This window comes from Ooceraea biroi, chromosome 1 (assembly GCF_003672135.1).
Source record: "Ooceraea biroi isolate clonal line C1 chromosome 1, Obir_v5.4, whole genome shotgun sequence".
Taxonomy (NCBI): Eukaryota; Metazoa; Arthropoda; class Insecta; order Hymenoptera; family Formicidae; genus Ooceraea; species Ooceraea biroi.
Window position 1 is genome coordinate 13,486,045 of NC_039506.1, and position 16,827 is coordinate 13,502,871.

Sequence of the window (16,827 nt, forward strand, 5' to 3'; positions counted from 1 at the left end):
TTTAACTATTGTTACGTGTAAAGGCAAAGCGAGCTCAACTTGCTTGTATTGTAAGCGTCAAGCTGACGAGTAGCTACAAAGCATGTAAGCTGCAAAGTGCATACTGCAAAACGATATTAAAGCGATGCGTTACGTAATACGAACAAAGGCGGCGACGTATGCATATGCAATAATTATAATGACTTTGCTTGGTAACTACAAGTGCCACTTCGTATGTAACAGATTATTTCGCACATATATTTCAAGCTATCGATCGTCTCTTCCGGTTTCGAGGCACGATTAATGTCGAATAATTTGCCATCCATGCTGCAAAATACATCATGCATCACCAGTATCACGCACTTTAATAGAAATGTAAAATGTAATGTAAAATATAATATTATATTATATTAATATTATATCTACTAGACATTATACGTGTCTATGATTTTTATGCACATGGCATTATATGATCTAATTCATGGAATTTCTGTTTCAGGAACGAACAAGGAATACTGATTTTATTAAACGTTTTGCGTCGATTATATATATTTCGTGGGTCGATATTAGAAAATTGGAATTAATAAAGTCACGATACACACGAAGAGAAGAACATTCTTTACGTTCGAGAAAGCTGTTAATGAGATTGTCGAAGATGCGCTTTTTGTTACTGTTTTATTTGCGACGCAATGTAAATGTCACGCACCTTTTAATCAAACTAATGAGCGCGGAAATTTATTGCTGCTGTACATGCACCTTCAGTTGCACCATTTTTCATCTGTTTTATTCTTTAATTGCATAAGCAGCAGCCAATAATAACAATAAATATAACTGCGCAAACAGAACTCTGTATATCAATTAATAAGTAATTATATTTTATTTACTTTCGATTTTCTGACTTTCATAAATAGTTATTTTCTTGTGCATGGATATTCTCAGGTGTATTATGTTGCTTTGCTCGTGGAGAAACATCTCCGTCAAGAACCGATAAATACGGACGACTGAGAAAGCTGAAAAGATACTATATTTTCTTGTAGCAACGCGTCTCGTCTGCACATTCTTGGCTTTGAAATTCAAAGATCTTATGGCTCTTGCACAGCCAGGCAAGAAAAACACGATTTGCCTTTGAAACTTTTTGTTAAGCTAATCTTGAATTAAAGTGTGAATTCTTACACGATGAATTCTTACACATGAGAGAATTCTTTCATTAAACATGAACATTATAAAATATATTTTAAAATATGTTTTTTGTCGGACACATAAATCTCAACTAACAATTTGCGAAAGTAATATATATTCTAAGTCCAATCACAATCGATATATTCAAATCCTAGAATTAATCCAAAGTTCTTCTATCATTTGTAATGCATTTATCTAGAGAAAAAGTGTACAAGATGCACTGAAGAATCTGTATGAATTAGTTTCTAATTACTTGTCGAGTCTAAAGTTCAAGGGTCTCGCAAGAAGAATGAGAGAAACTCCAAGCATCATAATCATGATGATTCCGTGAAGAGGTATAATTATTTGTTTATAATCATTTTTCGTTTCAAAGAAAGATAACAACCAAGCAAGCAATAAAATATTAATTATTTCAAGACTATATTCTCTATGTTAAATACAAAAATTGCACATTAATTAATACAAAATTCTATATAAACAACTTCTTTTATTATGATTAAAATGCCATGATAGATTTGTAAAATGACATTTAACATTTCGCACTAAAAATTATTAATATATAAATAATTAATTAATATTAAATAATTAATAAATTTCTCGTATCTGGCTCTGTAGAATTCGATGGTTGCCTTGTCTAGCTGCAGAGGATAGAATGTGAGGTAAATCAAGTGAATAACATCGTCGATAAGGTTTCTACGGCAGGTACATCACTGTGAATGTATTATTTAAATTTTCTTGTATTTTATATTTACATGTATTATTCATTTACTAAACATTAAATGTTTCTGAACTGCAAACATTTTGTTCCAGCTTTAAAAGTTTATTCCCAGTAAGCAAGGAACATTAAATAAACATTTAGAAATATTGACTTTATGTGTATTTTTTAAATGTTTTTTAATAATATTATATATATATTTAACAAATATTATTTCGTAATATTATTTTCTGAATGTTGTTAAAATGTTTTAAAAATATTAGAAGCAATAATATTTTCAATATTACCACGACATTTATTTGAGATCAAGACAACAATAGTTTCAAAATGTTTGTAATTCGTACTTAGAAATAACATTAGTAATATATTAATTTTCTGTTGTTATAATGTTATTTTTATTATTTATTTTATATTGTTTTAATCTTCAAATATCATTACATTATATATCTTTCTTCTATTTCAAGAAATTTTATGTACTGCTTCAGCTTCAAATTGCATTGCTGATCATCATCCGCTTCTTCACGAGATGACACGCGCTCCCGGCAACTTTTGGTGCCATCCGACACAAATTTTATTTCTGAATTCTTGGAATTTCGAGCGACATTTGTTTTACTGCTGGTAAACGTGCCATTTTACATGCACGCCACACCGATAAAATGTGTATTTCATTCCGTGCAAAATTCGAAAAATCAAAATGATGCACAGCATAATTAAATAAATTCATAAATTAAAAGACTTTAACTATTTCGTAAAAATATTGGGCGAATTTGTTGAGTAAACGCAAGCATACCTGCGACAGCAGCAGCAGTTGTAACAGCAGTAACGGTTATCCTCGTACCAGCAAATATTGGGTCGTCCGGAAAGTTCGTGCCGATTTTTAATAGATGGCGTTGGAACATGTCTGAATATATAAATGTTATTGAAAACATACGATTTATATACATATGCTTAAAGGTGACATTTCAACGCATCTTTAGGAAAAAAGTTGTTTCAGATAAATTGATTCGTGTCAGTTTTGTACTCTTTTGAAGATGGAAGAAAACAAAGAACATTTTAGACACTTGATGCTTTTCTATTACCGAAAAGGCAAAAATGCCTCACAAGCAACAAATTCGATATGTTCTGTTTACGGAGAAGGCGCTTTAGCTGAAAGAACCGTACGTAAGTGGTTCGCTAAGTTTAGAGCTGGTGATTTTAACCTTAAAGACCAAGAACGCTCGGGCAGACCCTCTACTACTGATGATGACCAACTCAAGACACTGATCGAGAATAATCCGCGCTACACGACACGTGAATTAGCAGAGATACTGAAAATATCGAAAACCACTGTCCACGATCATGTAGTGAAGCTTGGTTACGTAAGTCGCTATGATGTATGGGTTCCGCATAATTTGGCCGAAAAAATTTAATGGATCGCATTTCCATCTGCGACTCGCTGTACAAGCGCAACGCAAACGTACCATTTTTGAAGCAATTAGTGACGGGTGACGAAAAATGGATCATTTACAACAATGTAGAACGAAAAAGATCCTGGGGTAAGCGAAATGAACCAGCATTAACCACTCCGAAAGCCGGCCTTCATCCAAAAAAAGTCATGCTCTGTGTCTGGTGGGATTGGAAAGGAATCCTATATTATGAGCTCCTACCACACAACCAAACGATAAATGCAGATAAGTACTGCTCGCAACTGGACGAATTAAAGACAGCGATTCAGGAAAAACGTCCAGAATTAGCTAATAGGAAGGGCGTCGTGTTCCATCAGGACAATGCCAGACCTCATGTTTCTTTGACTACCCGACAAAAATTGTTGGAGTTTGGCTGGGATGTGCTACCTCACCCACCGTATTCACCAGACATTGCACCTTCAGACTTTCACTTATTTAGGTCTTTGCAAAATTCTCTTAGCGGCAAGAACTTCAACTCTTTGATCGACATAAAAAACTACCTTGAGGAGTTTTTCGCCGAGAAACCTAAGAAGTTCTGGGAGAATGGAATCTTCCAGTTGCGTGAAAGATGGACAAAGGTTGTGAAACAAAACGGTGCATACATAAGTCAATAAATATTTATCGACATAAAAAAATGTTGCCTCTGAATTTTCCTTCAAAATCGGCACGAACTTTCCGGACGACCCAATAATAGTAGCAGTAATTAAGGAGCAACCCATGACATGCATGCTGGATAAAGCCGGGGACAATATACCATATGCATACGAAGACATCGATAATACCATACGTCATCCCTAATTTATGCCAGAATGGAAGAAGATGATGGAATACGCGATTAAATCGATGCGCGAATGCTCTATTGCTGTTTGCGAGATGCAAGTGTAGCACGGACTCGAACCAATTACCTTATGCGCTCTATGTTATCGGCTGGCAGCGAAGTAAGCAATGTTCTGAAAGCAGCATTCGCTAGAGGTCTATCTTGCTTGCTGCACCCACTGCACTTCTCTCGGGACCTTCTGTGTCTCATACGTCTGCCCCGCTTGAGGTGCAGGAGGTGCAGCTGGGGAGAACTGAGCGCCGGCGTCTCGGTGCTGTTGTCCGTGTTTGGCGATACAGACGAGCTCAGCTGACTCGCCACATCTTCCGAAGAGTTTCACGCGCGAGAACGACGATCGCGACGAGATGTCACAGATCTCCATGAAGCCGGAGCCGCAGCTGCAGGAAGTCGAGCTGACGAGCTTGAATCTGCAGCAACTCACGGCGCTGAAGGAGCAACTGGACCAGGACCTCGGAGTGCTCCAGAACTCGTTGCACACCTTGAAGATCGCACAGAACAGGTTCCAAGAGTCTGCCGCTTGCCTCACGAAGCTCACGGATGCGAACAACATCGAGGGTGAGCCAAATCTTGATGTTGTAATGACTTTTGATTAAGCGTATCTTTGAGGTTAGGAAGTGTGCGTGGCAGTTTTTATTCTGCCTCAATTTTATAGTTTTTCTCATTATTTTTATAATGTAAAATAAATGTAATTTATGTAAAATAAATGTAGGTCAAGTATTTACATGGTGTTTTCGCGTTTCGCAGGGAACGAGGTGATGGTACCCCTGACAGGTTCCATGTACGTGACTGGGAAACTAGTGGATACAAACAACATCCTCGTTGACATCGGCACCGGTTACTACGTGTCGAAAAGCATGGAAGCTGGGAAGGATTATTTCACACGGAGGGTGGAGTACATCACCGAACAGATGGAGAAGATCCAGCAGATCGGAATGGAGAAGAGCAAGATGAGAGACGCGACGATGGAGGTAATGGAGAAGAAGATTCAGAGCCAGGTGCAGAAGGAGCTCACGGAACGTGCGTAAAGTGCTTAATTCGAACAAACAATTTTATTTGATATCTTGCGTCACCCATGGCTCATTAATCTTTAAATCAGGAATCGTAAATCAGAAATTCTTGTTGAATCTTTGTGATATCACTCGTTGGACGTAGCCGACTCCATGTAATGGCAATAAGATGATTTTAGTGCAATTATCAAGGAGTATATCTTGTGATGTCACTCTATCGTATCTTATTTATTCGATTTCATCTATTTAGTAAGTTGATACGCTGGATTTTTGTACAGAAATACACATGTGTGTATGCATATGTATATGTATCTAGTAAATTAAAACTTACTGTCCCTTCTCCTTCACAAAATCCCTTTTCTCTTTACACTAACAACCTTTCCAACATTGAAATGGCAAAATGATATTTTATTACAATTATAGTTTTATTATTATGTTATATAAAATTATCTTCCGTCTCTAAACAACAGATCTTTGCGTGTTATTGATTTTGGATTAATATACTTTAATTTAGAAAATTTAGTAAATCCAACTCAATATTTAAATAAATTTAACTGTTTTATTAACTACTAGCATCCCCCGTCCCGGCTTCGCTCACGATATTTATGTGTAGAATTAAATAAAAACACATTTTACACCTTCTCATCCGTTAGGGGTGGAATTTCGGAAAATCCTCCCTTAGTGAGCACCTACGTGATAGTAGGAATATATCCTTAAAATTTCAAGTCGATAGGTGCAGTGGTCGGGCTGCACGTTGATGAATCAGTGAGTGAATGGTATTTGATTTATATATATATATATATATATATATATATATATATATAGATTCGTTAATTTGTCAAACGCTTTCCACGTTGAAGATAAAGGGGATAGAGAAAAGGATATCGAGGAAGGTTGACAACAAAAATTAAAGTAACGAAGGTGATTCTCATTTATTCATATCTCATTGAAATAAAATGTCATTTATAAACGATAACAGTGTTCACCTATAAACATGGCAGTACACGTTGCGTTGGCTACATTGTTACGGAGGAGGTATCAAAATCATTCTTTCGGAGGATAGAAAAGACGGTACGATACTTTGCCAAATGAGTCGTCGGTGGTTGGGCGCCGCGACGCTTCGTCGGTCTATTACATAATAATATGACACATTACTTATCGGATTACAAATTGCCCGGCGGGGGTGGGCGCGGATCGCGTACATATAGATAATTAATTCGCTAAATTTTTTCTCTTTATCCTATTTACACGAATAACATACGCTCGTTAGTTATTTCAACGAAAGATCTCTCTTTCCAGGTTTTGTTTTAATTCCACTTAATAATTTCAGAATTTTACAAACGATTTATACTCCCTCCTTGCGATACAATCGTGCGCATAAAACGTATTGGACTCATTGATGTTATCTCAGGTTGCAAAGCAGCAATGTAATTACAGCAGTGATGTAGAAGCATTCAGCAGTGTTCTTTGCTGCGTTACCTGCAACGATATAAACGATATGTAATCCATGTTTTTTCCTTTAAAAAAGGACAGAAAAAATGTAATCAAGGTTTAGATTTCACTGAGAGAAATGTTTTAGTTGCTTTACAATAATTTTTGTAATATAATTTGAAAAGGTAAGAGACGGATCTACCAATGTAGGAAGATTCTCGTGTTCCTAAGACGGATGCCAGTTTCGGACGTTCCTCGGTCAGAAGTACATCGGCCTTTTTCTGATATAGATGAAAGACATTGGCGTGACAAACAATGTGCAATCTGCCGTTGCTAAAGTTATCCTGCATCGTCTCAAAGTCCAATCCCGCGACTGTCATTTGCTGTTGATTGTCGCCAACTTTGTCCGTGATGTTCATAATAAAGCTCGAGTTTACCTGCAACGAGAGAAAAATCTATTATACATTCGACAGCGCGCCGGGTACTCCCATAATCATCTTCCCTTCTCCGTTTTTTCTCAGCTTTTTCTCTTCCCTCCGTTTAATTTCCGTTTCGGAATTCAAAGTAGACGAATGCGCATAAAACCACTCGTGAAATCCCGACGGAACTTTTTGCCAAGAATAAACGCGGAAAGGGATCTCTCGCGGGCCAGGTATAAAGGTCGTACGTATAGACACATAATTATCGATTTCCATTCGTTAATTATCAGCTCGTTAATTTATTCGTTACGCATGAATTGCCGGGAATCTTCGGACGTGGCAGGCGCGTTGAAACAACGTGATGATTTACAGCTCTCTAAAATCAATTAGCCCCGCGCGATACACGTTGAGGAGGCCTGGTCGGCTTTACGACAGAGCCACCGTGCAATTAAGCTGTGCGCGCCTCTCGCAAGTAAATTAATAATTAATTCCGACGGGACTTTCTTTTATCTCCGGCCAGCACCCGGCCTCCCCTCACGCATCAGGAAGTCTCCGGTTTTTCTCATTATGCCATGCACGGACCTAATTGTCTAGAACAGGCCTAATAGCAGACGACGCTGTCTGGATTTTTGAGGCCGCGCGCAGTTGCGTCGATAGCCCATTAAGACGAATGGTCCCGTAAAGAATTAATTAACCGGGAAAAACGCAGGCCAGGCAGACCAGATGAAATAGGCAGGCCGTGCTCCGGCGTATCGGCGATGGTTAAAGCTCGCGGAAGAAGCGACGATGGCGACGGGGCGGGCGGGAGGAAATACCAGTTCATCCTTATACCGCTTCCTGCCACTCGTTTACGCGGTAAACACGGTAACACGCCTTCTTCGGCAGCCGTAAATGATTTGCGGTGCATACGGTTATAACGATGATGTTTATCGGATTCTTAGGACGCTCGTAAAGCGTTCGCCGGATTACCGGCTCGCCTCGCACCGAAGTGAGAGTTCCGGATTAAACGGAATCCTGGTCCGAGTATCAGAAAGCTGGGGGATGATCCGCAGAGGGACGCAGAGGGGTGGTTCTTTATAATTTCCTGAATCAACACATCCACGTACGCTCGCTCACATCGCCCCGCTTTTCTTCTCGGACGCGACTGATTGCGATTCCCTCAGCAATTTTCTCAGGTTCGCGATGCAGCGACGCGGATGAATGTCGCGTTTCCTGGTGTGTCTCACGTGAGATTTCTCGTACGATTTCCTCTCGAGCGCTCACGCCACGGGAACACGTGCTCTTCCTCCGGGGGCCACGTCCCGGGGCACCCCGACAATCCAGGCACCTACCTACCTGGCGTACGCGTAGTACGCGACGTTACATTTCGCGCTTAATGCGCTCGATTACGTATAAGCAATTTCCTTTAATGGGGAAGGGCAGGATCCTCCCGTTGCTTTCCGAGAGCGATTAAATTTTTACGCGCACGCGAAGGGAAAAAAGAGGGGAAAGTGCTTAACTCCTGAGCCGTTGGCACTTTAATGATAGATAGTTATGTTTTAATGGCGTTATAATTTATGTGCTTCTCGACTGGAAAGCGAGCGTTGTTCGATACGCAGGTACCTTCTCCTTTTTCTTCGTTTACGAACATGTGCTGATAGTGTGGATAGCGAGCGAGGGAAGCGGGCTTGAAGCGATCCTTTCATCGGGAAAATCGTTTACATATCTTGGCGCAGGAGCTCTTCCGTTCCGGCAAACCAGCGCAGTCGAACGTTTTAGATAGCCGCCGCAAAGTGAGAGATTAAATTAACGCTAATAGAGATGCAGAAGCCCTTCTCGTCTCTTTGCTGCTGGATAACAAGCGATCGGTACGAGCGATTGGTTAATATCACGGAACATCCTACGCAGACACACACACACAAATGCGCGTGCCTTGAATACAAAGTTGCGCTGGTTACTCTCTGCGATAACTAATAAAATTAATGGATCGCGTATGCATTTGAATTCTGGATTCTCATTTCGATAGAGAAGTCCGAACACGGTCGAAGCAGGGAACGAAAACGCGAATCTGCGATTGTAATGTATGAAACGATCAGCAGCAGTGAAAAATTTACGGATAGCAGCAGGGAAATATTTTAATTAGGGAAACGAGATTTACGCTCTGATTACGAGCGTGCGGCGCCGCACGCTCGTAAGAAGCGTGCATTCTCGTAACTCCGTAGAAACATCGTTTCTTGTCGCTTGACGTTGCGCAATACGTTCCTGCGAGAAGATACCAGCGAAACCGGCTGACAATGAATGGGAAAACTCGGACCTCCTGAGAAAACGTGGTGGAATTTCAGATAACAAAGCGATCTTCGATGCAAAACGTATTTTTACCTCCGCGTCAACGCGGAGACGTTTACAATTGCGTGACGGCTATTGAAGATATTCCACGTTAGAGCGGCGTTTGAAAACGCTGCGCTCGCGCAAGCGGGATGAGCAAGTTGCAATTGGACGTGGAGAACTTTTCAAGGCGATGACACTGTCATCAGCGGCGATGACGAGCGTACAAAGAAACAAAAGCCCACGAGGTGAAATTGTTGTTTTATCAAGTGGACGAAGTAATAGCATGCTTCGAAATCGCTATTGTCAACCATCGCGTTTAACAACTCACATGACGGAGCTAATAACCATTGCAGCAGTGCTTCTCAGCTCGAGCCGTCCGAAAAGCTGAATCTAAGATTTTATTTTCTGCACATTCAGTAATTCTAATGAGAAGAAATTACGCTACGTACATTCATGTACACGTCAGACATCTAAATACAATTTATATCTGACGTTCCTTTTAAAAAATGGAAATGAATTGTTACGTACAATAGTTATTATACTTGCAAAGGAAAAATTTATTTCACTCTTACCGCGATTATTGATTATAAAGTGACTTTAAGAAGTAATCAAAAATGAATGTGTATTGATGAAAAGAAGATTTAATTTAAATTTGTATGATCAAGTTTCTCGCGCAAAAGGAGATAGAAGATAATTGGACACTCCTCGCACAGCGCGGGCAGCAGGAAGGATATGAAACGCAGGACTCGTCGTACGACGGGCAGAAATTTAAACCTGACTCGATGGACAGGACTTTTGAAAAAATTTTGCGACAATGGTGTACAGTTCCGGAACAAGGCGCGCTGATCGAATTAATATTTATGCGATTTGTCACCAGTTGGTGGGAATGATCGAAGGGAGCGTATGAGGTGATCTCACTGGCGCGCTTTTTACATTCATCAACCTACCGGTGTCCCATTGACAGTCCACGTGACGTTAGCCGGAGGATTTCCCGACGGTACCGTGCAGTTTCCGCGCACGGTGTCGCCGACTGCATATCGTGGCTTCTCGACCCGCAGCTGAGGATCGCCGTTCGGCAGACCTGAAATTCAAAGCACCATGGTGAGGTGAAGTGAGCGACAACGTGAATGCCATCGGCATCAGGACGGATACGGTTTTTGTCGCGAGCTAACGGCAGCCACGTTCACCTATTGTGTTACATCCAAGGTTCCCCCGTCTTGTGTCGCCGAAAGGGCAAAAACCGCCTTGGCATCGCGAAGGCGCCAGGGCAGTCCGATCGGGATCGTTGCTTCGTTCAAAAAGCGGAAATCGCGCGAATGACACTTCTTGCGCCGTTTAACGACCTCGTCGATCGATCGCTCGATGTAACGGCGTAACGAACATTTCTGCAATGTGTGTGTGTGTGTAGTCTGTATCGACAAGACGCGAAATAGAAGTTCTGTCGAATAACCGGCGCATCCTCGCGCAAAGATTTTTTACGGCGATACGAAGGCGCCGTTACGCCGGCAACTGTACTCAAACTCGGACAATGGCACGAGAATTTCCGTTTATATGGCGGATATCGCGACGGTGGCGTTCCGCATCTCTCGAGATTGAATTGAAAACGCGCTCGCCGTAAATTAGAAGCCGTAACATTTCCACGATGGAAACCACGCGCGATGCTGCATCCTATGTACGCACGCACCTTCATAAATATAAAGTACGTTCTCCACCGTTCGCCTCTTGCCTGCACTTCCGCTGAAAAGTGATCTTTTCGGTCGTCGAGGGTCGATACGACTCACTCGGCAATATTTCGACGCGCGAAAGTGCATCAATCCCATCATTAAGCGGAGGCTGCACCACTTATTCGCATACGTGTATCTATGCCTGCACAACGCGTATCGCGTAACATCTCGCGGGATCATTATAACTTCCACAGAAGGCAGTCGTCCGCCATTCATGGTGGCAGGGCACGCGATCCGGCAAACTGTCAGGGAATTGTCTTACTTTGCTTTGCGACTTCCGCCTCGCGCGGACCGCTCCTTCCTCGCGAGTACTCTCAAGGCCGTCGAGCCGAGGGAAGACATTACCATTTTCCACGCGTGGAACGGGATGATCTCGTGGCTGGTCTCGTGAGAACCGACGAGCGAGGAACGGAAGACCGCGCGCGGCCGTTCAAGATCGCGACGCGAGGTGAGATTCGAGGCTCTCTCCTCTCCCCCCGAGTATCACCCTCTTGATTCATCTTGATTCAGTATCGAGCATCTATGAGCGATCCGTGATAGGAAAGGGGAGACGATCATCCCGTCCGTTCGAGGAAAGGAGCGCTACCGTGCTCGTGGTCTTGTTAGGTCGACGCACGACGAAGACGAAGACGTAGACGATGGCGATGGCGGTGGTGAGGAACGGTGGGAACCAGACTTGGCGTTCCTCTCCGATCTCTGCGTCTCTTTCCTTTCCGCGTCCGTCGACTGGAATCTTCCTTTCTGTCTCTCTTTTTCTCTCGCTCTCTCTTTCTTTTTGTTTCTCGTCACGGTTCCTCTCCTCTCTCACTCTCCTCGTCTAACTGCATTTTAATTGGGCGCGATTACGGTGACAGTACTAGTCGCCGTGTAGGATAATCAACGACGATAATGAAAGGCGCCCGCGAGAAACGTGCCAGAGGTGAGAGCGCGGCAGTAAAGGAAAAGAGAGAGACAGGGAGAGAAGAAGGAAGAAGCATACCCAGCAGCGGTGCCACGAAGAGTCGTGGGCAAAAGCATGATCAAAAGAAAAATAAAGGGGAGAGAAAAGAAGGGGGGGACCTTAACGGGTCACGACCGAATCCACGATTTATCACGGACCTTCGCATGCCCCGTTTATTTCCCCGCTGCCTCCGTCCCGCGTCGCGGCCATCAGCCGTGCGGGACGGCGAAATTTTTTTATTGAATTTTAACAATGCGAACTCGACCGCGGAATAGACGTCGTCGTTAAAATGCAATGCAGAAGACGTCGCAAAACAAAAAGAAAAACGTCTCGTGGCAGATCGCTGCGATTAGCTCCGTTTACACAGCCGCTCCAATATGTCGGTTTGGAGCGTCGCTCTGGAATGCCGCGCTGAAATGCGCGCTTGGAGCGCACTCCTGGAGTGTGATACAAAAAAGAAGAACCTTTCAAGCGCGCGCGCTAGACCTGTCGGTTTGGAGTGTCCGCTCCAAGATTGCAGATTTTAGAACGGCGCGTGGCATGTCCGCCGCGATGGACAGTTTAGTACGACACGCCAGTTGCATCGCACAATTCATGCAGCGTGGATATCATAAAATGTCTTCGAGCAGAAACTTAAGATCTCGCGCAATCGCTTGCATTGCATTACATGCTTTCTTCAACACGGAAGAGAAAAAATTCAGAAGGAGAAGAAAAGTATGACATTTTATGATATCCACGCTGCATGAATTGTGCGATGCAACTGGCGTGTTGTACTAAACTGTCCATCGCGGCGGACATGCCACGCGCCGTTCTAAAATCTGCAATCTTGGAGCGGACACTCCAAACCGACAGGTCTAGCGCGCGCGCTTGAAAGGTTCTTCTTTTTTGTATCACACTCCAGGAGTGCGCTCCAAGCGCGCATTTCAGCGCGGCATTCCAGAGCGACGCTCCAAACCGACATATTGGAGCGGCTCTGGTAACAACGAACGAACAGTTTTGGCGCGCGTGCCTGGAGTGTACGCTCCAAAACTGTGGGAAAAACTGTTCGTGTAAATGCCGCTATTATCCACGATCCGCGTGGAAATTACGACGGCGCGCGCGGTCATCGAAACGCGACGACGTCGTCAAACAGCCAACGAAACGGCAATTATAAATTAACGATATCTCCCCATTCTGACAGCGGCAGTTTTTTCATGCTTTTTCACGCTACGAAAGACTTTGCGTGCTGTTATCAACGCTAACGATACCCGGACTTTTACCGCCTGCAACGTTAACGTGAGACGATATCTGCGATCTGAAAGCCGAGAAGTTATGTTTTACGACCCTTCCTTATGATTTTGTTGGAGTCATTTCTCGCGCGCGGATGTCACTGTCTCTTGCGTCCGATAGATTCGAGCGCGCGGCGAGGCTGAAGACTCCACCATCAATCATTGTCGACCGTAAATCTCGCGAATTTCAAATTTACAAGATCCCTGAAGCCAATAATGATTATTGGCCACGTGGCGACATAAATTTCATAAGGTTTATGGTGCCAATAATTATCGGTCAAGTAACTAAATATCGCGCCGCGAGTGGTTCTCGGTTGTTACCAAGATATAATAGTTATTTATCATGCATATACTTCTTTTCACGTAACGTGCACATCCGCGTGCACAAATGCATCCGGAAAATCGCGGAGAGCTCATCGCGGAAATACTGCGAAACGCTGCGAAAAACTGGAGGAAAAAAACACCCGCGATTGAGAGGAATATATATACATATGTATTGCATACCTGACTTTAATTTGTTCATGTTGTGCAGTGCGAAATGAAAATTCGATATCGCGAGATCCACTCATCCACCCGCAGCAGATCGCGAAAACACGAGGAGTAAAGAAATTAAAAAAAAAGGAGGAAAAAACCCTCCATTTCGCGGATTAGATTTCTACTCGCAATTTTTTCGGCAAATTTCCACCCGAATATCTTTTACCGACTTTTTACACGCTGCCCTATTTTATCAGATTTTTTAGGCTTTAGACTATTACGCGATTTCCGTAAATATCTGCGCTTTTACCTCACGCTCTACTATTATTCCGCTGAAATCGCATCCTTCGTAATTGCAATCTGAGCAATCAAGTCCAATTGTTTGCTTCGCGCACAGTGACCCCGCGACATCGTGATACGTTCATTTTACTCGCAAGTATGAAGAAGTATTATATCAAGAAGTACGTGAGATTCGCTTTCGCCTGTTCTTTTTGCGGTCACGCGTTTACTCATATCGAAATCTATGAGCGAGAGAGAGAGAGAGAGAGAGGCTGCACGTTTGGTCGGCTTCGCTTTCCTTCTTTTCTTCTAGCCTTCGCGGTGCATGTCGCGCTATCTTTGTACAGATGTAAAATACGTTTCTCCAGATACTCACTAACTACGTGCATGTAACCAGAGACCATCATGGTATTAAACGAGGGGGAATCTCCGGAGACCTCGCAGCGATATTTGCCGGTATGATTGGGCTGTACATCCTTCAGGACCACTCGATGCGCGTCGCTCCGATTTGTCTGAAATGCAATTAACAGGGTTACTCATAGAAGTGCAGCAAATATGAATTGTCGATCGCAAAGCGTACATGTGTATGCATAATGTTATCGTCACGTATGCGACAATCGACGCAACCCGTCAGTGGAAATGTTAACGCTATCGATGCTTGCGTTACACGCAAAATTGTTATAATAATACGCGCGTCATACTTTGACTAAATAATTGAAACCGAAATGTTTCATTCAATAGAAATGTAGATATGTCACATTTTATCCCTTCAGTTCAGAACAGATATCGTTTATTTGTGATTCGCACATTTCCGAACACGTAATAATATAATTTATAATAACGGTATGCTTATCCACTGCTGTACTTCATCAATACCGTCGGGAATATACGTGCGCATTAATAAAAGTGCATTATAATTCCGTGAAAAAGCGACTTAAAATAATAGCGAGCGTTTGTGCGTCCGAATCCTCGCGGTGCAACTCGCTTAAATCGACGAAGGTGATGGCACCCGCGACGATCGTGATTCGAGAATAAATACCGGCAATTTTAGAATCCACGTTACGCAGCCGCGGCAATTTCCGCGCGCTGAATGCTCCCGCGAATCTAGGAAGATAAATTACATAATTACACAAGTCACTCTCGTAATATTGCGCGCGATATTTCATCGTTACACCAATAATAACGCAACCGCGAGGGATGACGTCTTTTGTGACGAATATTTCGTCGCGGCGGAGCTGTGCCGTTAAAAAGATCAAGATTAATAACTCTCTTTTCAAAACGGAGCACCGCGCGGATTGCGGCCGGCCGAATGAAGGAAGAGACCGAGCCAGTCGGATGGACGGACAGACGGACGGATAAATTACATATTATTTTGCCGCATGGATGCAGGGGACGTCTACTGAATTTTCAGTTAATTTACTATCGACCGCAGAATTGACCGTGGGTCCGGCAAGTGCCATTTATTGCGAATCGATCGCACTTACTCGGCCGCTTCGGCGTTCTCCTCGTCGTGCGCGCGCTCGCTCGTCCGCGACAAACAATACCTCGCAACAAGGATTAATTATATGTTGCCGGTGGCAGCGTATAAATCACACAATTAATTTTGCCGCGGTTTGCGCGGTGTCTGTGGCATCGACATGCTCGTATGCCATATCGGAGATGGACGACCATCGTTGCCAAAAAGAATTGAAATCGGTCACCATCGAAACTTCCTTTTCGAACATGTTTTTAGGACGTTGAAGCTCTTCTGTGGGGCGTTCACATTGTAGGAGTCGCCGGAAGAAACGAATTATTATCGTAATCGGATTGCGATTCTGTGTACCGCGATGTCGCAGTTATCGGAACCACGGTAAGAACGTGCCGTTACAGTTAATATCGATTGCAAGTAGATATTTGCATTCGGGATTATTCGAGAGGCGGCGAGCAAATACATCCATCCGGACGATTGTTCGGAGTTATCTCAATTGATGAAGGCAGTCGGACGATCTAAAAATTCAGGACCCTAAGAGTTTGAAAGTTCGCGGGGATGTAGGACGGCGCGACCTATAAAGGTAGCTATTTCGGGAAGCGGAACCATCCTTTCGAGAGAATATTATTAAAACAATCTACTTTGCGCGTTGTAAATGAGACGTTCAACTCTCCCGAAAGTTTGGACTCCTTCCACAATTTAATCTACCCTAGCGACCATTACGGACGTCCTCGAGAGCTGGTTTATCTTGAATTCAATTAAATTGCTTTGCCCATCGCAAAAGAAAGCTTACAAAGTTGTCTTGGGACAAACGTTGTCTCTCAATAGAAAACTAGTTATTTATACCTGTCAACCAGGGTTTTTCTTCTTAACTCATTACCTTCTTTCCGAGTTCAAACGCGCGCGATCGTTATCGACGTTCATCGATCTGCTTTTAAATGACAGATGAATAAAAATTGAACAATTATCTTTAGCGCTGCGAATGATCGATCCTCGCGTGATTCTCCCGGATTTATCTGGAAATTGGAATAGTGGTCAGGAACGAATCCGTATCGGGACATCAATCGACACGCTCTCACGCATGTAAAGAGCCCGACAACACAACGTGCGTTGCGTTGCATGTCGTTCTGTTTCACGCACACCTGGATTGCGTGAATGCAACGGCGCGCACAATGCGTGGCGCGTGACACGCTGGCGCGTATAAATTCATCGAACCCGAGAGAAGACCGGAAATATTAATATCGTTACCCCCTACGAGATACACGAACCGGTTAACACTGCTTTGGTGCTCGCGTCGCGCCACCCTTTTGCTCGGAAGAGCCGCTCTCGCGGTCGCAGCCGCAATTCTCGCGCT

At 43.2% G+C, this 16,827-nt stretch overlaps 2 protein-coding genes across 2 annotated transcripts in view; one reads left to right on the forward strand and one right to left on the reverse strand.

The window, feature by feature from the left end:
- Positions 1–4,380: 4,380 nt before the first annotated feature.
- LOC105279128 (prefoldin subunit 5) lies at positions 4,381–5,516 on the forward strand. The gene is made up of 2 exons (XM_011338698.3): positions 4,381–4,711; positions 4,901–5,516. The coding sequence occupies exons 1-2, from the start codon at positions 4,501–4,503 to the stop codon at positions 5,179–5,181; spliced, it is 492 nt and encodes a 163-aa protein (XP_011337000.1). The 5' UTR covers positions 4,381–4,500; the 3' UTR covers positions 5,182–5,516.
- Positions 5,517–6,070: 554 nt separating this feature from the next.
- Positions 6,071–16,827, reverse strand: part of LOC105279130 — a 55,238-nt gene continuing 44,481 nt past the window's right edge. Inside the window, exons 3-6 of the mRNA XM_026969013.1 lie at positions 14,382–14,517; positions 10,268–10,401; positions 6,797–7,031; positions 6,071–6,642 (exon numbers count right to left, since the gene is read on the reverse strand). Of these exons, the coding sequence (XP_026824814.1) occupies positions 6,566–6,642; positions 6,797–7,031; positions 10,268–10,401; positions 14,382–14,517 (582 nt within the window). The 3' untranslated portion in view covers positions 6,071–6,565. The remainder of the gene's footprint in view (positions 6,643–6,796; positions 7,032–10,267; positions 10,402–14,381; positions 14,518–16,827) is intronic.

Bases quoted from the DNA above. Each gene is read 5' to 3' on its own strand.
- LOC105279128 (XM_011338698.3), top strand. From the start codon at position 4,501: ATGTCACAGATCTCCATGAAGCCGGAGCCGCAGCTGCAGGAAGTCGAG. The intron at 4,712-4,900 runs GTGAGCCAAATC...CGCGTTTCGCAG, and splicing joins GGATGCGAACAACATCGAGG to GGAACGAGGTGATGGTACCC.